Source organism: Mustela nigripes, chromosome 1 (genome assembly GCF_022355385.1).
Source record: "Mustela nigripes isolate SB6536 chromosome 1, MUSNIG.SB6536, whole genome shotgun sequence".
NCBI classification, from domain to species: Eukaryota; Metazoa; Chordata; class Mammalia; order Carnivora; family Mustelidae; genus Mustela; species Mustela nigripes.
Window position 1 is genome coordinate 38,919,801 of NC_081557.1, and position 25,505 is coordinate 38,945,305.

Sequence of the window (25,505 nt, forward strand, 5' to 3'; positions counted from 1 at the left end):
TGACCCAAGTCTGCATCCCCATAACACGTGACCCCATTTGAGGTTGGTTGGGTCTGTTCCCACAGGCAGGGGAATATCCCTGCTCCCTCAGAATTGGAGTGTAGGGCTCTAGGGCAAGAACAGAGACACGCTGCCTACCTCAAGGTTGCCAAGGACTAAGCATCAGTTTCCAAGTGAATTTTCCTTCCCCGGGCTTCCCTGAATGGAGGCTTGGACTCTGGGTAATGAGAGCAGGGGCTTGGAGGAAGCACTGTGACCTCAGGCTCTCTCCAGCGGGGAGGCTCCCAGAGCTCCTTTGGACTGAATGAAGTTTGTCACCAGGTCGTCACTGACTTTAAGGGGCAGCCAGTTCTCTCTTTGGAGGACACTCACCTGCCAGATTCCACATGCACAAAACCCAGTGTCGACTCAGGGTGGGATGGGGTCCAGGAGAGGGAGGGAAACTGGTGGAGGGGGGGGAGACTGCAGAGCCCGTGGCAATACCTGGAGCAGAGGGCCTGGGACTGGTCAGCCCAAAGCCCATCCCATTTGCAGCTCTCAGTGCACCTGGGCATGGAGCTCTTTGTGGCTATGGCCTCTGAGCTGGGGCATCTGACGAGGTCTCCCATTCGTGCTCGGCCACTGGTACAAAGAACACTGCGCCAGGGGCAGGAGGCCTGGGATCTAGTCTCCTCCTTGCACCTTTGTGTTCTCAGCTGTGGCTCTACTCCTGGTAAGTTCTCCTTCCCAGGAAGAACCCCCCACCCTCTCCCCAACAACAGCATGTAACACTGTTACCTTTCCCCAGCACACCAGCTCCCTGCTACCTGCTATAATTTTTCCAGAGGAAGTACTATCTCATCTTTACCTATATATTACATTGTCACTGATTGTTGATTTCCACCCACTGGGATACAAGCTGCATCAGGGAAGGAAGGTAACTCCAGATCACTGATGTTCATCCCCAGAGCCCAAAGTGCCTGACACCAAGTTGTCTGTGGTTTAGTAAATGTTTGCTGAATGACTGAATGTTCACTTGCTGGCTCACTTCATGAGTGACGTTGGTTAAAAGCTGCTTGAGGAGCCCCGTGGAGGAGCAGCCAAGGGCCTCACTGAAGCATGATGATGACGGAGCAATGCCTCCCGATGAGAAGCGTCTCCATCAGACATGTGGGTGGCCTCTTGCCCTCAACTAGAGCTCCAATGCCTACAGGAAACCAAGTCAGGGAACTTGGGACATGTGGGGGCTTTTCTGGCCCCAGCTCTGCCCTTAAGCCAGGCCACCCTGAGCATGAAAGAAAGGCGGAGGCTAGAGGGGACAGTGACCAGGGCCAGCCAGAGGTGGGGGACTGGAAAGAAGCACGGCGTGGGCCCAGCTACTCAGCTAGGAGCACTAGCTGCTGCCTATCTGTGCCCAGGCACTCTCGTCCCTTCCTGTCTCATGAAGGGCACTGTAATAGGAAGCACCCCTGCCCCCAATGGCCAGGGGAGGCTCTTCTCCCAAGCTGGGCAAAAGGGCTGCTCTGGAATTTTGGTGAGGATGATGACAAAAATGTCAGTACCCACCCAGACAGCTTGCTATCACATGAGCCAAGAATTTGCCTCTTGCTGATGAGAAAACAGAAAATCCCAGACAGGTCAGGAGCCCTGAGGCCAAACAGCTGACCAGGGCTGACCTGGAGGAAGACGCCAGGCATCCTGGCCGAGGTGGTCTTCGGAGGAGCTGCAGGTCAGAGGTGTTTGTGCCGCCCTAGGCCACCTCCTGCTGCTCTGCCGGGGATGCTCCATAGCCTCACTGGGGATACTGGAGGGGGTGGGGCTGATAATATCCCTTGCTCCTTTCTTAGAGACCCTACCTGCACCCTTCTCCCCATAGCAGTGGAGGTCTCAGCTACAAACCAAGAGGCAGCTCCTAATTTTCCACTCAGGCAACAGCAGATGGCTGGTTTGTGCTTCAGCCTAACAGCATGGAAGCAAACGAGCCATGACTCTGATGGGGGACATCTAGCCTTCTGCACCAAGGTGATCCTGGGGGAGCGAGAGAGACCAGGTGTGTTTGGAGGAGCACAGTTTTCGAGGAAGAGACCAAGACCCACTTCCCAAGCGACAGCTGAAGAAGCGGGCTTCACATCCATTTTCAGGCTCATCCAGCCCAGGGGCCAAGCTTCCTAGAGACCATCGCTCTGCCGCCCCAGCCCGCTAGAGTTCTCAGCTTACTTGGTAGACAGTAAGAGGAGGACAGTAAGAGGTAGACAGTAAGTAGAGGAGGGCAATGGAAACCATGAAAAGTGCTCCAGAACCCCATTTTAAAAATTATTCTAGGGTTGCAATTCATGATCTACTTACTTGAAGTTAGCTTCCCACCTCCTCCCCTCCTCTGAGCCAACCTCTGCCCTGCTACTTGAGTCCTCCTTCTAGAACATGGAGCCGTGGCATCAATGGCTCTAAGAGGGCAGAATGAAACTCCTTAACATGAAGAGTGGGCTGACTTCCAACCTCAACCACCACATTCCCATACTTTTATTCCCAAAGCAAGTTGCACCAGAATCTTCTTTCTGTTCACAGAAACCCTAAATAACTTCCTTTGCACAGGTTAGAACTTTCTAGAAACTTTGCCTCTCTCTTTCCATGGAACCTTTGACACTTGGTTCCCATATTGCCTCCTCTGTGAATCCCCTCCTGGCTTCTCCCCTCTGGGTTCCCATCAACTTGCCTTTTATATCCTCCAGAAGCAAGGGACAGTACTGAAAAGCGGCAGGTTCGTTATGTGAGATTGCCGTTTTGTTGGGTCAAAAACAGCCACAGACTGGCAATCGCCTATTTCTTGCCTAACGCACTGTTTGTCCTCAAAACTGGAGTACACGAGCTGTGCCCCTGTCCTCCTCGTGTCAGCATCTGGCACACGGTGGCCTGGGATGGGCCCTGGGTAATGCTTGCTGGATGAGCTGCCTGCCCCGCTTTGTTGCTTGCTCCAACACAGAAACCACCGAATCCAGGACCGCTGGAAAGGATCTTTCGCATTTTCATTGCAGCCAAGCCAAGCAAGTTCCCGATGCTTGTCTGCGCAGGTCAAGCAGAGCAGGAGAATATCTCAGAACATGCAGGGAGTGTTGGGGAAGCTAATTGTTCAGGACGGCTACCTTTCTGGCGGGAGAAACAGAGTCAACAGTCGACGGAGAGGAAGCAGCAGCTGGATCGGGAGACGGAAGGCAGGAGGAAGAAGCCGGAGGGTGAGTGAGAGACAGGCCTTTAGAAAGTAGTTTATTCTGCACAGAACAGAAACAGAGCAAATGGTGATTGTCCCCGGACAGTGTGCAGTGATGCTCGCCTCCACCGTGTAGTCCCATGCCTACACATTCAGGGGGGGGAAAGGAAATCCAGAGCTGGGTCTCAGGATGGAAGGGAAGACTCTGTCTTGGGAGCCCAGCAGGACTGTCTGACTCCTGGATACACTGCATTCTGCTACAACCAACCTGGCTCCCTTCATCACAGCAAAGTAGCAGGAGCAGACCCATCCTGTCTGTGTGTCCATCTGCGACAGAATGCCACAGCGAACTCCCAATCCTTTCACTCTGCAGCATGTGAAGGAGCTGCTGCCAACTTAGGAGAGGAGAACCCTGGGGCCACTATGGGGCAGATGGCCACAGCAAGCATCTCTATGGCCCCTGAGACCCAGAAACAAACTAGATACAAAACTTCCTTCCCACGACAATGACTCCACCTGGTAGCAGAGCATATAGGTCTGGAGGAGACCAAAGGAAAGCAGCTCTCTGCAAGCAAGGGGGCCACTGACACACACATGCCCGGTGGCATCACATTAGCAACTCTTCCCTCTCCTTGCCACGCACTCCCTCTTCTTTTCAGCAAGGTTCTAGGTCAGTACCTGGCATAGAGAGGGCTGTGCTTATTACCACCCTGAGGCAAAGCCATTCTGCTTGCCTGATGCTGCCTTTTGGAAAAGCAGAGCACAGGTTAGAGCCTAGAGTTGGCTCATCCCCATGGTCAGGGCCATGGGGAGAGTTCTCCATTGTGCCTCAATTTAAGCCACTGGCATGGGATGCCTGCAACTGACCAGCTTTCCTTCATTGTATTTCCTCCTAGGAAGCTCAGCGCCTACTCAGGCCTGTCTAGGATCTAACAGCACATGTTTCTGCTCATCACATTTTCCTTTGACCTGAGTCTACATTGCTACCTTGGTCTTCCCTTTGTCATGACTGATCTAGTGTTTTTGCATCAGCTCATCCGCGTCTTTTTTAGACGCTAGCCTGAATTCCTTAGTGGCTTGAAAATCAGCACCTCAGGTACTGATTTTCTTCCACCTGCCATCCTTGTTAGTGACACCCCATCTGGAGCCTCAACCAGACCCACCAGGTCAAAACCACCACGAGCCCAATCTCTTCCTCCTGGAAGAGGAGAAAGGGGGAGTAAATGAAGCTCCAGAGACGGACTCATGGCCACTTTGCCAGATGTGCAGCATCAAGCTTCCTGGGGGGCTCTGAAAGTCCCGTGTTTACCTGCGGAAAATCCCCGTGTCCAAACATGGAAGCAAGGTGAGCCGCCTTCTCCTTAATGTTCTTTTTGTGAAATTCCCTGTTGGCCAAGTTCTGAGCCCTCTTCTGCAGGCAAGGTGAGAGAGGGGAAAGAGAGAGAGACAGTGACAGAGACGATGGTGGCTGCCTCCAGGAGAGCGGCGGGATGAGATAGGAGACAGTGCGTGAACAGTCTGAGCAGGAGCCCTGAACAGTCCGAGGAGGAGCCCTGAACAGTCCGAGGAGGAGCCCACCCAGTGCCGAGGGGACAGAGGAGGGAAGGAAGGTGCCCCAGACAGAGACAGAGGAAGGGCCACAGGCAGGGCTTTCACCTGGAGAATCTTGTCCTCCACTTGCTGCAGCCGCCGCAGCACCCCAGAAAGGGCCAGCGCTCCCTGGCAGGTGGGAGGCAGGCCGGCGGGAGCCTCGGGCCCACCGAGCTGCAGGTCTGACTTGGCTCTGGCCCTCCAGGGCCTGTTCGGGCACCCGCCGCCAGCAGACACTTGGTTTAGTTCTCGGAGCACATGCCCCGTCACAACCACCGAGGGGAACTGGGAGAGAAGGAAAGTCAAGCTTCCTTCCCGACTGCGGCCCATTCATACACCCCCGCCACGAGCCCTCCCCACAAGGACCGGGGACCAAGGCACAGAAGAGGCCACTGCGAGTCGGATTCCCCGCTAATCTCAGGTGCTGACTTCCTTCCCCTGCCATCCTTGTTAGCGACACCCCATCCTGCCTCAACCCAGACCCACCAGGTCAGAACCACCACAAGCCCAATCTCAGTCCTCGCTGCCCACAAAAGTCACTTAGGGTGCTTAGAAAAGGCCACCCGAGTTTGGGCCCAACCCCCGGACAGTCTGGTTTAACTGGCCCGGGGGTGGGTAGCAGCTGGCAATACTCTTCAAAAAGCCCTCTAGGTGATTCCTCTGTGCACACAGGCCTAACATCACTGCCCTATACCCTCACTGACCTCACCCAGCCTCCACCATGGGAGCAACACCGACCTCCTGCTGCGGGCGAGACATTTCTGAACACTGCACTCAAGAACGGTGATTCTGTTCAAACCCCAAACCCAGAGATGCAGGCTGGACAGAGCCTCGGGCCACAGCTGCCAGCGACCTCCCTGGCCCCAGGGCGCAGGTCCTCATCTGCTTATCTGACCAGCACCAGGGGAGGTCTTCTCCACACCCGGGCCTTATCCTTTCAGTGGTGTGCAGCCAACTGGCCTCCCCCCTCAAGCTTATCTCACCATCCCTGTCACTTGTCCGTCTACTTAGAAATCTCCTATCCACTTGGCCTGCAAATAAAGCTAAGAGTCCTGGAGCATCCCCCCAAATACCCCAAATCCCCATAAGATGTGGTCTTCTCCCCCCCAAGCAAATAAAGCATCAGGAGCACAGCAGCTGGGCAGACGACATTCAGGGCTGGCACGTATTTCCAGAAGCTGTAGACCTGGTTATTCTTACCTATATGGACTGTACCTCAAGTTCTGTCTGCCTTCCCAGAGAAGCTACCGTTAGCCCTACCTGGGGCGCACAGAGAGACACCAACCCCACCCCTCTGGACCAAAGTCCCCTCTGACTTCACCAAGACAGGGTCCACTGGAAGGAGCCCTACCTGCCTTTTCAGAGGAGGTGACGGGCTGGGTGTGGGCTCCTCTGGCCTGTAGCAGCGAGGGTTAATAGGTGGGTCAGAGAAAGTGCGCAGGACAGGCTTACCTATCCCTGAGACACGGCATTCCTGGGAGGAGGAAGGTGAGTCCGACAAAGCAGCCACAGGAAACACGAAGGAAAAGGAGAGTCAGACACTTGGAGGCGGGAGAGGAAGAGAGGCAGGCAGAGAGAGTTGGCAGTGCAAAGACAGCCCTGGGCTGAACTCCCACGAGCCAGGCCCAGCAGGGAAACTTGAACCCTGGTTCTCTGTCCATGTGAACAGCAAGTCCTGGAGTCCCCTTCTCTTAGACAACGTGTAAATCCCAGGGAGGCCTTGCTCTTGGCTCAGACCTGGGCCACTGGACCTGCACTGCCAGAGCCTATGCCAAGGCCAGGTGGCCAGCCCTGGCATCCTCCTGGAAATGGCCAGGTCTCCTGCACACAAGATGACAGGGACAGCACATTCCTTCCCATGGAAGAGAACCCTCGACTGACACTTCGGGACCCTTAGGGGCCAAACCTCTAGAAGGAGCAATTGAGGAAAATCATCACAAGTCTCAGGAAAATGGTTCCCTTTGAACAGAACTTGGCTTCTTGGGGAAGGCCAGTTTGTCCAGAGGGGCAGCCCCCCCTCTCCCATCAAGAACAGGGAGACATTTATGATCACCTGTAAGCCTGATTAACCTAGAGTCTGTCCTTCTCCTGAGAGGAGCCTAATTCTGTTGTACAACAGGTGTTCTCCAAAAAAAAAACCAAACCCCTTGTCCCAAGATTTTGCAATTTGATGATGGCATCCCAGAGCAATTCAGAGGAATGAACCACGCAGAACAGACCATGGAGTCAGAGTCTGAGAACAATCAGCTTGGTGTGTAGCCTGCCCCATGGTAGTCTGCCTCCTTCAGCATCCCAGGTGCCCTGGTTAGACACCTCAGCCCTGCCGGCCTGACCCGAGGGAACATGGAGGAGGGGACGTCAGAGAACACTTGGGGGGGTCGGTTCCCATGGAGCTGAGAGCTATGACTTCATTTCCCCTGGGGTGCCCAGGTCTCCTCCCTCTGGACTTAGACTTCCAGGCAGCCAGTGTCTCTAAACCTCCCTTATGCTGTACTACCTCAAAGCTGGCTGCAAATCAGGTTGTGGTCACAAGGCAAAACCAAATTCTGGATTTCTTCTCCAGGGCAGAATAGGCATCAGCCAACTATGGTCCTCAGGCTGAAGCCGGCCTGCTGCCTGTTTCTGTAAATTAGTTTTGCTGGCGCACAGCTGCACAATTTGCTTCAGTACCGCCCATGGCTGCTTTCAGGCTACAATGGCAGAGACAGTAGCTGTAGAGAGATGGGAGGCTCCTGAGGCCTCAAATCTTCGCTATGGCCTAAATGTGCTATGTCGTCCCTCCTGGGACCGCTGATCCAGAAGGAACCCCCGTCTCACCTGAGCCAGGCCTGGCTGGCATGCCTGAAATCCCCCACTAGGCCTGCATGTTTCTGCTGGCTTCTCAGCAGGTGCTGGTCACTGGGAAGGCAGGTCCAGTGAGCGTCTGACGGGACTCACCTGCCTCAGGAGCGAGGGGTTCCGAGAATTCTCTTCGAACTTGGCCAGCAGCTGACTTGCCATGGACTTGACTTTGTTCTGGCTTCCCACTTCTCTCCCGCTGCTGCCCTCTGGACTGGAGCGCAGGCCACGGCTGGGATAGGCTGAAGGCTGCAAACGCCGAAGGAGCACATCGGTTATTGGATCCCAGAACCCAGATATCAGAGAGCGGCCCGGGGACACAGGACACCAGACCAGTTTCCTGAAGAAGGACGCCAGGATCCGAGGAAGCATGGCAGGAGCGGCTGGTGACACCCACTGAGATGATGCTCACATCTTCCCGAGGGACAGGCACACCCACCTGGGAGCCACACAAGGTCTGAAAATGGCCTCTTTCACCTCCCTGCCCAGGGACCTTGGCAATTTACTTCATTTCTCTGAAGCTCCCTCATCTTTAAAATGGGAACCTAGCCCACTTCACCTGGTTGTTGCAGAGAGAGTCAAATATAATAATAAAGTGACCAGCAAAACCGTTTTCCAATTACACTGAGTGGCAGCGAGAGGTTAAGAGTAGGGGGGGATGAAGGAAGCAAGAGGGGGTGTCAGTCAGGCAAGGCACAGGCTTTGGGTTCCCTTCTCTCCTCTCCTCTGCGTCCCACTCCCAACGTCAACCAGTCCTGCTCTGTGGTCACTATCTTTAAAAAAACTTTTTAATCTGGAAATAATGTCAGATCTACAGAAAAGTTACACAGACAGCACAGAGTTCCCGCCTATCCTTTATCCAGAAGCACCCAATGTTAGCACCTGGAATAATCGTGGTACTATTACCAAAACCAAGCAATGAACATCGGCACGGCTCTGTTAACGAAGCTAGAGACCTGATTCGGGCTACCTCAGCTTCCCAGCGGTGTCCTTTGGGTTCCAGGACACAAGCCCAGGTCCCACATGGCATTTAGCCTGTCTCCTCAATCTCCCTCCTGCATAAGAGTTCCTCCATCTTTCTTCACCTTTCAAGACCTTGACAATTTTGAAGGACACTGGTCAGCTATTTTGTACAGAGTCCCTCGGGCTGGGTTGGTCTGGTGTTTTCTCATGGTTAGACTAGGGTTATGTGTTCTGGGGAAGATGCCTCAAAGTTCAGAACTGCTTGTGTCCCTGATACCAATGTGAGTGTTGACTGGTGAGGTGCCAGCTATGGTCACTTGGCTGTGCTGTTTTAAAAATGGAGTTCCATGAGAGCCTTCCTGAGCTCTTCTGCTAAAACATAAAACTTGGAAAATTACCAGCGTTCGCTGGTTCAATGTTTGCTCTCCTTGCTGAAGGACCTGCTCCCACAGGCCTCAGCAGCAAAAGCCACCACGGAATCAGGTAGGCCATCCGCCTTCCCAGGGAGGCAGGGCCTCTCCCTCACAGGAACAGATGTTCTCAAGACAACAAAGATATGTTCACTTAGAAAGGTCATGGGAAGAGGCAAGCTAAGGTCAATTGATTTTTTTTTTCTTAAAGATTCCCTAAGAGCACCAGCTCTAAGTGAAACCTTATATGCATAGCCACTTTGAAGTGTTGGATAAACATGGACCGAAGAGTCACTCTCCACTTCAAAGTGCAGAATGGAACTCTGCATATCGCTGTAGTCTTGAGTGGAAAACCATAGGTTTACTGGAGCGTCACTGTTGGCACAAGGCCAAAGTCCTGCAGACTAGCACTGCTCAGATACAAATCACTGCAGGGCTCTTTGAAATGCAGATTCAGATGAGTCCGTAGTCTGGGGTGGGCCCTGACAGGCATTTCTAAGCAGCTGCTAGGTGAGGCTGATGCTGCTGGTTCCTGGCCCACACTTTGAGTAGCAAGAATTTGGAAAGAATTACTGCTTAGTGAAGCCTGACTTTAGTACAACAGCTGATTCAGATCAGCCCAGAAACAACCCAGAAGGGCAGGTGCAACCGATTTCTTCCCACACTCTGACTCCTGGGCTGCCAGCAACAGAGAGAGCAAAAACACTCCCTCAAAGAAGCCACGGATGAAGGGCAGGAGCAGGTTCCCACCTGAGACATCATGCATCACAGGGAAACTTCTAGGGAGGAGGCAGGGGCAAATCACAGGCACTTTAAGTGAGAGCCAACACCCCATAACCAGGGAAGTGGGAGGTTCCCTCACCCTGTTCATCAGCTTCTGCTTCCTCCTTTCAACTATCTATTCAGGTTCACTAGGAATATTCACTAGGTTCCTGATCACACCAGCACCAAGAAATGGAGAACCAACTGCTCTTGAGAGGATCAAGTAGTCTAGAAAAGGATTGGACAAGCGTGATTTGAATCCATTGGATAAAATGTGTTTGTGCACATTTTAAAACATGAACTGAACTCCAGGGTTCCATTATCAGAGCGCCCCTTTGCCCCTCCCAGAAAATGGGGTAAGCAACAGGCAGCTTCCGCCCACCCCCTAGATTGGGCCTTGTAGCTCCCTTTGTTATAAAAGTCACTGTTTTGAGAACCCATGTCTGGAAAGAGATTAGGTGCTTCGTTTTGACAAAGTAGCCTGTAATTTCTGGATTTCACCAGAAGGTGGCACTTGTGGGCACCGGGACATTTGCCTTGAAGACAAGTGCAGAAAACAAAAGGCAGAAGTTATGGCTCAGGGACAGGAAGGGCTCCCCGTGCCTGGTTACTAGTCCCCCTGCTAACAGTGATGCTGTGTTGATTAGCACAGGTGCCAGACAGCATGCTCAGCACATTGTATTCCCCTTCGTTTTTAGTCTTTAAAAATCCTGCAGTAAGTTGCCTACATTTCCATTGTATTATCTGCCTTTCACAGACGTGAGGCACAGCCTGGGAGGCTCTGTTTCTCCAGCTGACACAGCTAGGAAACAGTAGAGGGGGGACCAGAGCCCGAAGGTTTCTCCATCAAGCCAAGCTTGGAACTGAGGGGCTCACGAAAGAGGAAAGGGAAGGGCCAGAGCTGTGGCCACTGGCTGCCAGGCAACCAGCCTTTGCTTCAATGGACACTGTGGGCACAAACCTCATCCAGGTTGTTGAAGCCTTTCCGCCTCCGTTTGTTCATGTCGCTGTCTTCAGTCTGGGTGTCCACCTGCAGTGGCCAAGAAAGTGTCATGAGTTCAGGGTCTGTGAAGTCAGTGGTTCCACCAACCGCCCTGAGGCTCCAGAGCGGGCCTGGCACCAGCCCTGGGGATGCCCCCGCCTGCAAACAGCTGCTGGCCCAGGAGAAACACGGACACAGGTCACCCTGTTCTGGGACAGACACAGATTTCTATTCAGAGGAGGGAACCTTACCGAACCGGTGTGTGTGAAGGGGGTTTCATCAAAGGGGTGGGAATCACATCCCCAAAAATCATTCTGAAATATCCCTAAACATAAAGAATCCCTGTGACACAGGTGGGGCAGGGACCATCTCTGGGGTGGATATGACCCTGGGCTCTAAGCAGTCACAGGCCTGCTGATGTCCCTTGGCATAGCATGCTGCCATAAGGACACCCCCTCCCTCCTGCAACCTGGTGCCACTGCTCACCCCACAGGCAGGGATTCTTGGGGCTCAGAGCAGCTATCTAGCTGCTCTGCATAATTTAATGGCAAATTATGCCCGTCATTTGGTCACCATTGCAAATGCCAGTAAACCGTATTTTATCAACTCAAGGGGACATCAGATAAGGTCTGAAAACTATAGTGATCACACAGCTCTGTGTGCCCAGGACCATTTTAATTTATTGTGTCCCCAGCAAAATTATTTAGTGTGTCCACTTTCATTCTTGAAAGTATCCTGATTAGACAATAAATCACATGGATGCCTTACTCATAAGACTTTCCAGCCCACTTTCTGCTGCTTGAATCTGAACACTGAAATCTGGAGAACCCCCACTCTGCACAAGGCCACTGCTGCGACCCTGCAAGGGCCACCAAAGGGCACACACATTGTCAGTTTTATCTCCTATGCGGGGGGGGGTGAGCTGCACACATGAAGTGGGCTGTGGCCTGGGTTGGGAACTGGGGGCTGGACTCAGAGCCTCCTCTGTACCCTGCCGGGCGAGTCTATCCTGACCCTGGGGTTAGACCTGTCTATCTACCCACATCTGGTATTTCTGCCATGAGCATCTTTGCTGCAGACAGTTTGGCCTCAAGCACTTTTGCCACAAGCATTTTTACCACGTAACTCATTGGGTATAAAGCAATTTTGCTGTAACAGATACAGAGATAATGGGCTGACAGCTTGAGTTCATTGGCTGATAGACAGCCTGGCTTCATTTCTCCCCCCGCACAGTACTCCTGTTTTTATATTACATAAATCTTAGCCCCTGTGATAGTCTCTATGGTGGTGCAGAGTTTTGAACCCGCATTTCCCACAGAACTTTGGGAGGTCTTCTGCTGGACTCGTGACAAAAGGCCAAGCACAAACAACAGGTGGAACAGGTGCTCACAAGAAAACATAACGCTTAGTCACAAATATGCATCCTTGTGTTTGGAAATGGATACGCCCTCTCTCTCTCTCTTTTTTTTTTTTCTTAAGAGAGAAGAAGAGTAGGGGCATAAGGGGGGAAGAGAGAATCTTAAGCAGGCTCCACGCCTAGCACAGAGCCCAAAGCAGGGCTTAATCTCAAGACTCTGAGATCATGATCTGAGCAGAAATCAAGAGTCAGATGCTTTAACAGTCGGAGCGCCCCAGGCGCCCTAGGACACCTCTCTTTAGGAAGAACGTTTAGTGAAAAGAGAAAACGTGTAATGTCGAACATGGAGATGGATCAGTAAGCAAAGAACACATACTAGCATGAACGAAAGACCGTGAAGACAAGTGCTTAGTTAGGTACGATCTGCGAAATGAAACCAGCTGTTCGCAAGGTGTAGCCATGAATCCACATTACATGTTCTGAAGGAGTCAAATCTTTTGTATTTCACAATGAAGTCCTTTTAATTTTGTTATTTGTGTCTTGTGTTTCATTACATCCTTTTTAATGATTGCCCATTTTTTGTTTCTTGTGCTTTTTCTCGTTTGCAGCACAGCTGCCTTACAGCTGATTGGTTACAGAGCAAAAATGCTTGCAGCAAAGATGTTTACGGTGAGACGACCCAGACCCTGCGACCACCGGTCTCCAGCGGCGGCCTTCTCCATATAGCCAGCCCCCTGAGGGCCATGGAATCCCCACCCCCAAGACTCCTATGCACTTGGGCCCTCCAGAGAAGGCCAGCTTACATCCCAGCCTTTGTTCCACTGGGCAGGCAGGGGGAAGGGCTGCTGGCCATTCTCTCCCCTCGAACCCAGTACGGCCCAATCTGCCTCACCTCTCCTGCCCTTGCTACACCACGGGAAGGTTTTTTTTACTTCTTGCCTATTCTGCTATAAGAGCTCGGAGCCCCCAGCACACATAACTGTGTGCCCACTTGCTCCCAGCAGAAAGCACCTGCTTCCCCAGCTTCTGTAGTCCTATCACCCCTACCCCCTTCCCACATTTAGCAGCACCTTTAATATTTTCAAAGAAAAGATCCACCACAGTTTAGGCATTGATATTTGTTCAAAAATTTGACCCTTCCCTTGTTCAGGGAGCACAAAACAACAGATCAAAGGCCCTGCCTTCCCTCTAGCATTTTTCTCAGCTTCTAATAAATCATTATTCTGTGAATGGAAATGATTTCAACCCAAATGCTTGGGCAAACACCAAGAGAAACAAATGACTTTATTCACAACAATGTTGGGTCTTAGAGGCGCAGGCCATCTGGGCCCCCAGTTCCACTGCATGTGAATGGCTTGCTGGCTAAGACAGGGGCCTGAGAAAGTACAGGGCGTCCTACCCAACAAGAACACTGCATGCATAATCTTAGGGTTTTCTCTTGTTTTGTTGTTGTGTTGTTTCCACCTTAAATGAAGACTTGGCTTTTCTCTCAAAGAGCGACACCTCTTACTCTCTCTTTTGCATTCAACAGCTCCAGGCTTGAATGTTCCAACATCGGAGCCAAGGAGAACCAAACCCAGTAGACCAGCCGCAGGCTCACGAGAAGCGCTCCTGGGAGGGAGTGTGCCCAGCACCTAAGAAGACCCCAGATCCTTCAGGGGAAATAAAAGAAGCCTGTGGGGCAACCTCCACTCCTCTGATTCACCCTGACCCATAGGACAACAAAACGCAGTCCATATGAAAAGGTTGGCAAAACACATACTCAAACGGTCTGTACTCTTCCTTACGGATTTCTCATGGAAGCACTGATTCTCAACTAAAGAGCGAGGTTAAAACAGAAAGGTGGAGAAAACTCAAACCTAGGGATTTACCTAATATTTTCTTATCTGTATATCTCTATCTGCAAGCCAATGTCACTTTAGTACCCCCATCTCCTTGGACTTTATTTTGCTCTACAAAGAATGGGGGACAAGGAGGAAGAAAACACTTATGGTGCCCAGCCATACACGAACAGTTCACTTTCTTTTGCTATTAATTTTTTCCTGCCTTACCCCCTAAGAACACTTTCTTACCATGATTTCCCAATGACCTGAAAGAGTCCATGCACCAGAAGGCATTTATTAAACTAATTGGTATCTCCACTTTAAAAAAAAAAAAATGTATTTGCTCGTCTGATTATTTATTTGATTGGTACAAGATAACCATGTCCCCCAAAAGCCCAACGCCATGTGATCTTAGCCCAAAGGAAACAACTTTTATATTTTACTAGCAAGTATAGCCTAATTCTGGAGAAATTTAGGTATGGGACATAGGAAGAAAGATTGGCCATTACAGGCAATGGCCTGGTTAAGTAAGGAGGCAGCAGGGATATTTAGGCCAATGATACTAGCAGGAAACTCTTCTCTCCTTCAGTAACAGACTAGTAAGGACTCATGAGTTTGAGTTCTGACATGACTTACTTCCCAGCTGTGTGACCTTAGGAAAATCACCTAACTTCTCTGACTGCCATTTCCTTGTCTGTTTTTTCCTTGCCTGGATATACTATCCAGCTCACAAAGTCCTGGACATAAAACACTTCTTATAAGGCACTGTATACCTCTTAGGCACTGTTATTTAGATTAATACCAGTTAACAAATGAGAAAACCTGAATTCCAGGTCCAACTTTGACTTTTACTACAGGACAGTTTACAGGCAGGACATCGCGATTTAATGTCCCCACAGGCAAGACTCCCCTTCTCGACCACCAGGCTGAGAATACACGCCCCGTCTTCCTCCAGAGAGAACACAAGGAACAAATGAGATACATATGAGACTGCTTTGCACACCGTAAGGTGTCCCGCGATCATGGCTGTGGTGCCGAACCCAGGGTCCGGTCGTGCTAGCTTGACTCATTTTCTCAGGAAACAGGCATCTGCCTTGTCTCAGTACTCCTAAGGGATAGCCTTCCCACTTGGCTGGGCAGGGGCTCTGAACCACAGCACATGTCTGTGCACCGGGTCTTCCCGTGACGCAATTACCGTGACACAATTACCGTGATGCAATGCAGGGCTGACATGATCGGAATCAGTCCGCAGACAAGCAAAGAAACCTTCGGAGAGGTTCAAGCATGTGCCAAATCCCTGGCAGACCTAAATACATGTTTGTCTGCCTGGCTTCCAATGTACTCTCACTCTGTGAACCGCTCAGAACACCTGGCTGTGTGGCACAGAGGACAGAAGAGTGACTGGCCTGCAAATCATGGGGGCCCGAGGGGCAGCTCAAAGGCCCTGTGCTAGCTCAGCCCAGCTGCCCGGCACCTGTACTTTTGGCCCTCTGGGACTTTCCCTGAGTCTCCGAGTTGAGAAGCACTAGAAACTTAGAGGAGAGCTCTGGCTGCTGGGTGGGGGTTCTGTGAGAGCAGCTGGGGAAGGGGAGAGGAATTCAGACATTCCACCTAGAAGGACAGCGTCCTTGGGCAGAGTCCTTGCTTGTCTTGTTCTCGGCTCTACCCCCAGCACCAGGAGTGCTGAGAAGAGAACTCCAAACCAAAAAGTATCCAGATACAAAGAGGCACCAGGCCGTCTGGATGGAGGAAACGCTTCCTTACTTCACGTGCCTGGCTCTTTGGAAAGTGTCTGTGTGGGAGGGGTGAGGAGAGGAGAGCTGGGCGGGCCCCCTGACTGCTGGGACTAGACACCCACACCAGCCACGTCCTGGGAACAGTGCTGGAGGGAAGCCTGTGTCACCATCGGCTGGCTGAGAGGATAAACACCCTGCGGCCACGACCCTGGCCTCTGGGATGAGCTTTTCATGAACAAGTGACACCTGTGTTATGTTGTCTCGAAAACTGACATCAAGTGTCCTGCGTGTGTCCATACTGTCACGTGTGTGATGACAGCAATGGCCCTCAGTTCAGGCATGACCCACATGCCATAGGCCTAGGAGGGGACATGCAGGAGGACAGAGACCATGTGGGTATGCTCAGATACCGCCTGAGGTCCATGGTAACAGGAGATCTGGAGTCCCCAGCAATTTTCCCAGGTCCCAGGCTTTTGTGCGGGTACATTTAGGATCAGAGGTAGATCTTCAGGAATGAACCAAGGCCTTCCAAAGGGGAACATGGAATCCACAAGCTCTCCCTTTGCCAGGCCTGGCCCTGCGACATTTGCAGCTCACCCATCGACCTCAGCGGTTTGCCACTCACCAGAGGGACAACTCTCTGGGCAGATCGATGGGAAAGTTACCTTCTCTGAAAGTAAATAAGGCCCTCGGTGGAGGAAAAGTCTTCTCTTTTGCCTGAAGCTGACCAGTTTTCTTGGGATTTGGATGCTATCTGGGATGAGACAATGATTTGACACCAACCATGAAAACCAGGAAGAGGAAGAGATTTTAAAGGCCGGCTCAGTAGAGAAAAAAAGACCCTCTCCAGATTAAGATGCTGTGTTGTGAACAAACATGGGCTTCTCAATTCCTGCATCGAGACGCTCCTCTGAGAGTTCAGGAGGGCACAGCGAGGGTCGGAGAGGGCTGAGGAAAGGGGGATGAGGTTGGAGGCAGAGGCGTCTGTGTTGTCGGGATGGTGTGAGTGTGTGTGCTAGCGCGCACTCATGGGGCCACAGCTGGGCCTGCGTCTCTAGTCTATCAGGGCACATGGACGAGGGTGCAGAGGGCTGTGTGCCTTAACTGCATGGCCATCTTCTGGGTATAACCACGGTGGAGACTTGATGTGCGTTTTTGGAGTGTCCCAGACAGACATCCTCCATGCCCATCCTGGGGGATGCTGCTGTGGACTTAGTTCTCTCTGCTTGTGAGACATGTCAAGACCAAAGAGCATGGCAAATAGGTTCTCCAAACCAAAAAGTATCCAGATACAAGAAGACTCACAGTGGATGAGGAGGAGGTACTCCGTGTGTGGTCTGATCGGTGCACGGGCACTGAGTGGTAGACAGTGTCTGGGGTATTGCGGTGATGACTATGGCAGAATGTGACCCAGGGGCCTTTCTAACTCGCCAGCCCACTCAGAGGAAGCATTCAATCAAAAATCATGCCCACCCCAGCACTTACTTTAATGACCTAATCTTTCTACCTATCTAAACAGCAGGGCAAATCTGAGACATAAATGAAGCTGTGGAGGGGGACTGGACCCCTCTCAGGATGGGCTGACCCTGGGCAGCCCCTCAGGGGGCATGGTTGAACCTCGGCCAGGGCTGGGCCAGACAGAGCTGCCCGTGCCCCCTGCATTTTCTAGCAGAGCCAGTGGGAAGTGGGGTGAGCACCTCTCAGGCCTCCGAGGGCCTGGCTGGCCTTGCTGACCATTCCCCATGTGACCCAGGGCTGGCCAGACTGTGAGAATTCCGTCATTCTGTAAACAGAGGTGTGGCGAGTGAAAGGTTTCAACATTCCTCTCCAGTTCCCCCTGCTGTTCCCAGTTGTGGGCTAAGTGGTGGAGAAAGCAAGTGGATGGAGAGAGGCGTTCAGTGTTGGGCTCAGACAGTTCCCAGAAAGGCTGCCCTGGCTTGCTCGGTTGGGGAAGCCTGAAGTGGGGAGGCTAGAGGGAATGAACCTATGACCTGTCTCCAGAAGACAAATTTCACTCAGTGGGACATGTGGTAGGCCACACAGCCTTCACACAGAGCCTCTGAACGGGGCAGCCTGGGGAGCAGGGGCCACAGTGCCGCTAGGGGCAGTTCAGCCCTTTGGCTGCTCTGCTGGAAGCCCCAGCAGACCGGCACACCTTCCCTCCCCAGCCCTGGCCTTCCTAATCCATTCCCTCCTATAGACAGGGTGAGCCCGCTCCTGGAGTTAGCCCAAAGGCTACAACGTTGCAGGGAGTACAGACCTCAGTGGAAAAAGTGACCGCTGCTCACAGAGCCGAGGCAAAGACAGGAGGCTACGTGGCCCCAGCCCCACCCTGGGGGGGAGGGGCGGGCAGGACCAGGCATGACTGACCACAAGTAGGAGGCTGTCGGCAACCTAGAAAGTCAGACACACATAGAGGCCTGCAGTCCTCTGGGGCCCCGTGGAGAGAGGCAAGCTTTGTAGGAGCACTTGCCACCTAACATCTCTGGTCCTTCATTTGTTGTTTTTTTTTTTTTTTTTAAGATTTTTTCTTTATTTATCTGACAGAGATCACAAGTAGGCAGAGAGAGAGGAGAAAGCAGGCTCCCTGCAGAGCAGAGAGCCCGATGTGGGGCTCCATCCCAAGACCCTGGGATCATGACCTGAGCCGAAGGCAGAGGCTTAACCCACTAAGCCACCCAGGTGCCCCTGGTCCTTCATTTTTGAATGTATAAAATGAACACATCACATAAGATAACTTGTATCATACCTACCACAGACATACCATCATTCAAATGAAATTATAAAATCACTAGCCTCACAGTTCCCAAACTGTGTTCCAAGGCACCCCAGGGCCCCACCATGAGCTGCAGAGGAACCATAGGATGCTTTAAATTTTATAGGGAAATGTGGTGAAGTCTGTTATACATCTTGTAAAATGCCTGTACCAAGTCATTTGGACTTAACTTCTTAGTAAACAGAACTTTTAGAGATTTCTTTCAATCTAGGGGCACTGTGATAAAAATCACGGAGACACTAAGGATGCTGTTAAGAAAGTTCCAGAACCCCTTTCAGCTCTGAGCTCCTCAAAGGCATACCTTATTTACCTCTGTGTATTTGCTACTCTCATAAAAAAACAAACAAAAAATGGGTGATCGGATGGCTCAGTCAGTTAAGCACCCAATTCCTGATTTTGGCTCAGGTCATAATCTCCGGGTGGTAAGATCAAGCCCCGCGTCGGGTTCCACACTCAGCATGGAGCCTGCTTGGGATTTTCTCTCTCCCTCCCTCACTCCCTCTTCTCCTGATATCTCTCTTAAAAAAAAAAAAAAAAAAAATTAGAAAAACAAACCAAAATATTCAGCCCTAAAGTTGGCAACATTTGTGAAGGAAGGAGAGAGGGACAGAAGGAGGAAGAGCAGGAAGAAGGAAGGAAGTTAATGGAACAGAATGTATAACTGTAGCCTCACCATATACTCTGTCACTGACAGGCGTGGTATAACTGATCAAAACTGAACAAGTGAGAAATCGTCTCCCCTTCCTCTTAGGGAAGAGATCATCTCCCCCTCCTCTTAGGAGTCAGGGCTCATCTGATTTACTTAAAAAAATACTCAGCTGCATGACCTCTCAGATCTGAGCTATGCCCTTCCTAGAACCAGTGTATGTCACTGAAGCCAGCAACACGGTGCCGGGGGGACTTCCAACAGCACAGGGTCACTAAACTGCGCCTTACTCATATCTCCCGTGGGCTCTCGATCTGTGTCCTTTATCAGCATTAACAGACTGAGCACATGACCTTCTCCCTTCCCCTGACCCCATCCATGGGCAAAGAGAAATCCAACAAAAACCAGGCCAAAACTTACCCGTGGCATCCTTTTTCTCGGAAATGTGAGGTTGAGATAGTTATGAGAAATGGAGGATTTGGCCAAACTGAGGTCAGCATTTTCTCCATAGTTTTTGCCCCAAGAATCTGTTAGGAAATAAAAATGGGACGGCGATCAGACCTTGCCACCACTACCCCAGGGGGTGTCACTGCTATAAGATCCCTCCAAGTAATTCCCTCACTCTCAACTACAGATATGAATGGGCTGAGTAGGGGGCCCAACAGTGACCTCCCAGTCACAGGGGCAGACCTTCGGCCTCATGTGGCCCCTGCCCCACATGCCCACTCACACACACAGGTCTGCGTGGGTGGGGGCCACCCCGGTTTGGCCTCCAAGTGAGAGGGAAGGCAGGGACCGGCCTGAAAACATTAGACACTGGTGTGGAGAGCAGCCAGACATGGGCACAGGGCGGAGATGGCCCAAGGGCACAGTGAAGCCTGCCCCACAGAAGGGTCTTACCCACAGGCTTCAGCGGGGTGGCCCGGAAGAGTTCGTAGAACTTGGAAAGGTACATGACCATGCTGAGCTTGTCGGGCTCCTGGGTCGACGCCATCTCCTTGCCCGTGGTCACCGGGGGGATGCCAAACTCACGCTCGGCCACGTCAAATGCTAGCTGGTTGTTCTCCACGGCATCATCTTCGTTCAGAGAGTCGAAGTTGCTGGAGAATCAAAACGAGGTAAAGTTCAGGCACAGGAGACAGAGGTGTGAAGAGCTGAACCAGCTTCCCTGTAAGGAGCCCTGTGGGCAACATTCTGCTGGGTCTCAGCAGGTGGGGAGGGGTGAAGGAGCTGTGACCCCAAACCCCCCCAAATCTCCCCACCCACTGCTACCTTCCCTGCACTACCCCACTGCTCCCCCCACCCACGACTGCCCAGGGAGGCTCTTTTTCACTTGGGGTGGGGACCAAATCAGATTTAGGCCATGTCAATGTCTTTGCTGCCTGGGCTGAAATAATCAGAAAATAATTTACATCTTTGGAAAACATATAGCTATTTTACTTTTAAATAGTTCCTTTATGTGCTTGTGCTTTTAATTATAAAAGTATATGGGTATCTTGCATTAAAAAAAAAAGAATCAAGGGATCTACAACATACAAAGTAACAAGCAAGCACCCCATCCCCTTCTTGAGGCAGCCTCATCCCTAAAGGTACCGACTGACAACCTCTGGTGAGTTTCCTTTCAGCCTTCTGGATGAACATGCTCGTGGCTGTGGTTACTCTGCAGCTGGCCTGAATCCAACATTAATACATGTATGGGACCTTCAACATCACAAAGTGTTCCCGATCTTCCTATCGACACTGCCATCATTCCCAATTTATAGACAAAAAAACAAACTCAGAGAAGCTAAGTGACCTGCCCAGTGCCGCACAGCTAACTGGTCTGCATCTCAGATCTAATTCCCTTGGCTGTAAAATCCTCAAACTGGTCCCCAGAATGAGGTCTTGCCCGTAATTTCTCTCTGATGGGGAAGCGCCTGGTGTGAATGCTCCACTTCCCCAGCGCAGTGATGGCAGGGATGTGGGGACGAGTGCGAGCACGGAGCCGGGGCTGCTTCTGCTCCTGGTGTGTTCGGAACACAGGTCAACTGAGCTGCTGACAGCGATCAGTGCAAACAGAAAAGAACAAACGCAAGAAAAACTCAATCCAAAGATGTATTTTGAGCCAAGATTCTGCCTCCAGCAGAACCCCTTGTTGCCCTCGTCTCCAGGGTCCCCCCGGGGCACGGAGGCCTCAGCAGGTACAGCCTGCACCCCCGACTCACATCAGCTCAGGCCGGAAACGGTGGATGATGGCACACAGGGCCAGGCCGCTGCGCCAGGATGTGGTCAGGTCAGTGACCTCGACGTGCTGGTAACCCTCGGTTTGCTGCTGGCACCAGGTTAAGAGCTTGCTGGGCCGGATGTCTAGCTCTGCAGCAGGGAGAGACAGACAGTGGTGGAGAGAGTCCTGGAGCAGGTGTGTCGGAGCTGCTTCTTGAGGAACGTCGAGGGAGTCATCAGATAGAAGGCGGCACTCCAGGAAAACAGAAGAGGGCCGTGCCATGGGAAAAATCTAGAAAGGCCTGGCAGGCTGTACACAACAGGGGCGGCAGTGGTGGTTCATGTGGGAGGGGAAGGGAGGGTAGGCTGAGAAGGCTGGGTGCCCAGCAGTGGGGAGGAGCCGGAGTCTGGGCAGGCAACAGAAGCCTGAAAGTCCTCTCAGCAGGATGGTGACCCGAGCAAGGCCATACCGATGCTGGAGAGTCATTCATTTAACCATCCCCTCCCTCCACTAGGAAAAGAGTGCAGCACATGCGGCCTGTTATCTGGCTGGGGAGACAAGATCTCCATACGGGAAACAACAGGGAAGGAAAAGCAAGGCCCAGTGAATCAATTGCACAGTTCACTTTCATGCCCTATGTGCTCGACACATATTCACGCCTTTACAACCAATCTGAGGTTGATGTTGTCCTTGTCCCGGTTTTACCGATGAGGAAACGGAAGGACAGAGGAGAAGTGCCTGGCCAAGGTCACATGGGTCATAGCAGCAGAGCCGAGTGGGCTGCCGGGCCTGGGCCCCCAAAGCGTTCCCCAACCCTATACCCCTGCAACCTGGCCAAGGACCTGGGGCAGTGGCTTACCCCTCCTGGAGAGGCTCATGGATCTCCTCACCGAGCCCAGCCTCTCGAGAGGGCATGGGTGCAGCTCCTTAGTGATGTACAAATGCTTCACCTACAAGCCAAAGAGACCACACAGCTGCCCATGGGTATCTCCCCAAAGCTGGTCTCGGGGCCAGCCCTACTTCGACTCTGTGTCTACCAGCCCTCTGTCGCTGGAGGGCATGACTTTGGGCAAGAGGTCCTGGGGAACGTGAGATGCTGAGCAACGGACCTCAGCTGTCCACCCAAATGCGGGGGGACTCAAGTGTAAAAGCACGAGACTGTCTGATTCTACAAACATCACACTGTTCTTTGCGCTGTTGCCAGAAGTTGGTGGCTGTGGGTTCCTGGGTCAATGGGAGGAAATGGGACTGCAGAACGGGGAACTGAAAGGACCTGACAGTTGGCGGAGCAGACTCTGCCGAGAGGCGTGCTTAGCGACCCCTACTCATGGTGACAGGAAACACGTCAGCGTGTGCGCAGACGAGGACAGATGCTGCCTGTGTTCTAGTTCTTTCCTGCAGGCTAGAGAGATGCTGACTCTCTTGTCTCTCGTGGCTCTCCTAGAGAGAGGAACTGGTCCCACAGCTGAGCCAGGAGTTATCAGCGGCCTCAGCCCTAGGGATGGGGCCAGATTGTCCATGGCCTCCCACCTACCGGTCAGGGCAGGGTGACCCAGATGGGGCCTCGGGGAGGACTTACCTGATGGGGCCGGACACAGCTGGAGTTAAGATTTGGGTACCGTGTCCCTGGGTCCAGTGTGTACTGCTCAAAGTTCTTGTTGATGTTCTCCGGAGTGGTCTGAGGTAACAGTCGGTAGAGACTCTCTCTAGGATGAGGCAGAGCCCGGGGGTCAGGGACTGCTCTGGCAGCCGCATGCCTTCATCCCCCCAAACTCCTTCCCCTGCTCTTAAAGGTTTAGATGTGTTTGTGTACTTCTTCCCTGCAATGCCTGGCCCCCGTGGTTCCTGAGACTCACACAGTGGGAGACAGTCGAAGGACTAGGGAGAGGGGGTGGGACGAGGTCCAGCGGCAGTGATGCTGGCCTCCTTCCCCGAGCAGAGGGCAGGGACACCAGAGCTGGCAGCTGAGGGACCTGTGGTTTTGCTAGAACCTCCATTCAGCCATGCTGCCTCCTGTGGCCTCCTGTCCCCTGTGACCACAGGCCTCCACACCCAAGACCCGCAGAGGCCAGTCCCTCTTCCCCGCCCCACCTGCCAGTCTTGATGTCTTCCAGTCCACCAGCTGTTACAGCCACGTGGCCAGCAGCAGGGGTCTGGGAGGGAGCCCAAGGTCTCAACAACAGCAGAAGAGGCCTGAGAGATCAGAAGCCCAGGCAGCTGAGACTTCCCCTCAACCTCTTTCATCTCACAGTGACCTGGCTGTGTTGGGAACCCCAACTTTGGGGCCACTCCAGATCAGGATTTCTCTTTTGCATTCAGGTCCTAAGGTCCTGGCCCCAAGAGAAGTCACTGGAGGAGGCAGAACCTAACACAGAAAATCTCCCTGGGATCCTGATGATCAAATCAGGCCACATGTGAGGACAAGAAAGAGCACAGAGGCTTCAGGTTCATCCAGGAGCTGCCTGATGGCCAGCCCTGCTCCCTTCCTGTCCAAGCTGTGGAACCAGCATGCCCTGCCCCTACCCACCCCCACGCCCAGCTGGAAGCCCGGCAGCAGTACTCACCTTTCAGCAAGCAGCTCCAGGGGAGGGGTGCCCTGATCCCAGCTTTTCACCATCCAGGCTGTGTCAAATGCTGCTAGGAAGCCCCGGGCACAACCTGTGCCCATGGGCCAAAATGGCTAGAGAAGAAAACATGCAAAATTCCAGTTGGTTCTCATGCCTCCCATCCCACTCCCCAGGCTCCTATCCCATTCTCTCCAGCATTCAGTGTTTGCCCAGCCCGTGGGAGGCACGGGAGGGAGTGTGGGGCGACAGGACAGCCCCCTAGGATTTAGCACGAACACGTTCAGCTATAGCAGCAAGTCACACATAAAAGGGGCTGTGTCCCACGAATGGAAAAACTGCCAGGGGTCGGGGGTGGGGAGGAGGCTCAAACAAGGCACAGGCAAATGCCCCCCACCCCAACCCAGGGAGATGGAAATTGGGAAGGCTTCACAAAAGAGTTGCATTTATGCTGATTTTAAAGAATGGGTAGGCTTCTAATCTTGATCCATTCAAGAGCAGCAGCATGGGCAAAGGCCTGGTGGAGGAACGGAGCAGAGTAACAGGAGGGAATGCTGAGAAGGGAGACAGTGGGGTTGGGGGGGGTTGCCGATCACAGCCCACACACCATGGTAAGTGAGGCCTGGTCCGCCAAGCTAAGTTCCAACTGACTGTCCCCTGGGCACCCAAAGCATGGTTTGGAATTTGACTCTTACTTGGGATAAATAAACATTTTTTGGTTACTGCTTACTTTAAAGATAAAAATGTAACCCTGCTGAAAAAGTTGGTTCAAGCTAAGGATGCTTACAGTTGCCGATGCTTTGGGCAGCATTCTGAGCTGGAGGCCAGGGAGGGAAACCGGACTTTGGGGCCCACATGTCTTTTTGTCCCCTCTATGATCTCCCTGTTGCAAGGCCCCAGAGATCTCCCCTTGTGAGGAAAAAGTTGTGGCCCAGCTGAGGGGGTACACGTTCTGAAGAGACCTGCCCATGCAGGCCAGAGTAGGGCTGACTAGTTTCCTACTCTGACAAAGAGGTCAGCGTGAAGAGCCCAGAAGTGCGGAGAGGAAGACACCATGAGCTCCTCTGGGTCTGGTGAAAGGGCAGGCCAGGTGCAAGCTGGAGGCCAGGACAGCCTGGCCAAGTCCGGCCCACTGGCAGGGAGCCCGTCCTTCCCCTGGCTGCGGGAGAGCAGATGCCACTGGCCACACCAGAAATGCAGGGATCTGTCTTCTACCGGGAACAGGGTGGTTCCAAACACAGATGCTACCTCGAGCAAGCTGTCGCCCACCAGGGCCACGAGGAGCTGGTGGGACTGGCGCTCGCGCACCAAGGCGGCGTTCTCCGAGGCGTACATAGAGGTGAAGTCGAACATGGCCACGTCAGGCTGCCCGTAGTGGTTCAGAGCGAAGTCTAGTGATGGCAGCTGATAATTGGTGGCGAAATCTGCAGCCTCACGGGCGTAGGAAAGCAGGTTGTCCTGGTTCACGTTCTCTGCGCACAACAGCATCTCTGTGTCGATGTAGTCCTGGGGAGAGAACGAGATTGCAGTGTGGGAATCCACCCCCGTAACGGGCAACCGTTCACACCCACATCTTTGCAAAAGAACTTGGAATGGTTTTGTACAGCAAAGCTAAGCAAAACAGAAACTCAGGGCCAAAGGAATCAAGAGGAACGAAGTCAGTCATCTGTC

General features: G+C 52.5%; 1 protein-coding gene across 7 annotated transcripts in view; it reads right to left on the reverse strand.

The window, feature by feature from the left end:
* The window catches only part of MICAL2 (microtubule associated monooxygenase, calponin and LIM domain containing 2), a 209,266-nt gene that overhangs the window by 87,631 nt on the left and 96,130 nt on the right, over positions 1-25,505 (reverse strand). For 4 of the 7 annotated variants that reach the window (XM_059408093.1, XM_059408070.1, XM_059408067.1 and 1 more), the window contains exons 9-21: positions 25,083-25,340; positions 23,835-23,950; positions 22,850-22,976; positions 22,130-22,220; positions 21,272-21,419; positions 19,968-20,167; positions 19,488-19,594; positions 10,709-10,777; positions 7,712-7,861; positions 6,126-6,248; positions 4,841-5,059; positions 4,494-4,595; positions 3,120-3,245 (exon numbers count right to left, since the gene is read on the reverse strand). In XM_059408093.1, coding sequence (XP_059264076.1) covers positions 3,120-3,245; positions 4,494-4,595; positions 4,841-5,059; positions 6,126-6,248; positions 7,712-7,861; positions 10,709-10,777; positions 19,488-19,594; positions 19,968-20,167; positions 21,272-21,419; positions 22,130-22,220; positions 22,850-22,976; positions 23,835-23,950; positions 25,083-25,340 — 1,836 coding nt within the window. The remainder of the gene's footprint in view (positions 1-3,119; positions 3,246-4,493; positions 4,596-4,840; positions 5,060-6,125; positions 6,249-7,711; positions 7,862-10,708; positions 10,778-19,487; positions 19,595-19,967; positions 20,168-21,271; positions 21,420-22,129; positions 22,221-22,849; positions 22,977-23,834; positions 23,951-25,082; positions 25,341-25,505) is intronic. The other 3 variants (XM_059408078.1, XM_059408075.1, XM_059408083.1) reach the window with 1 other exon arrangement.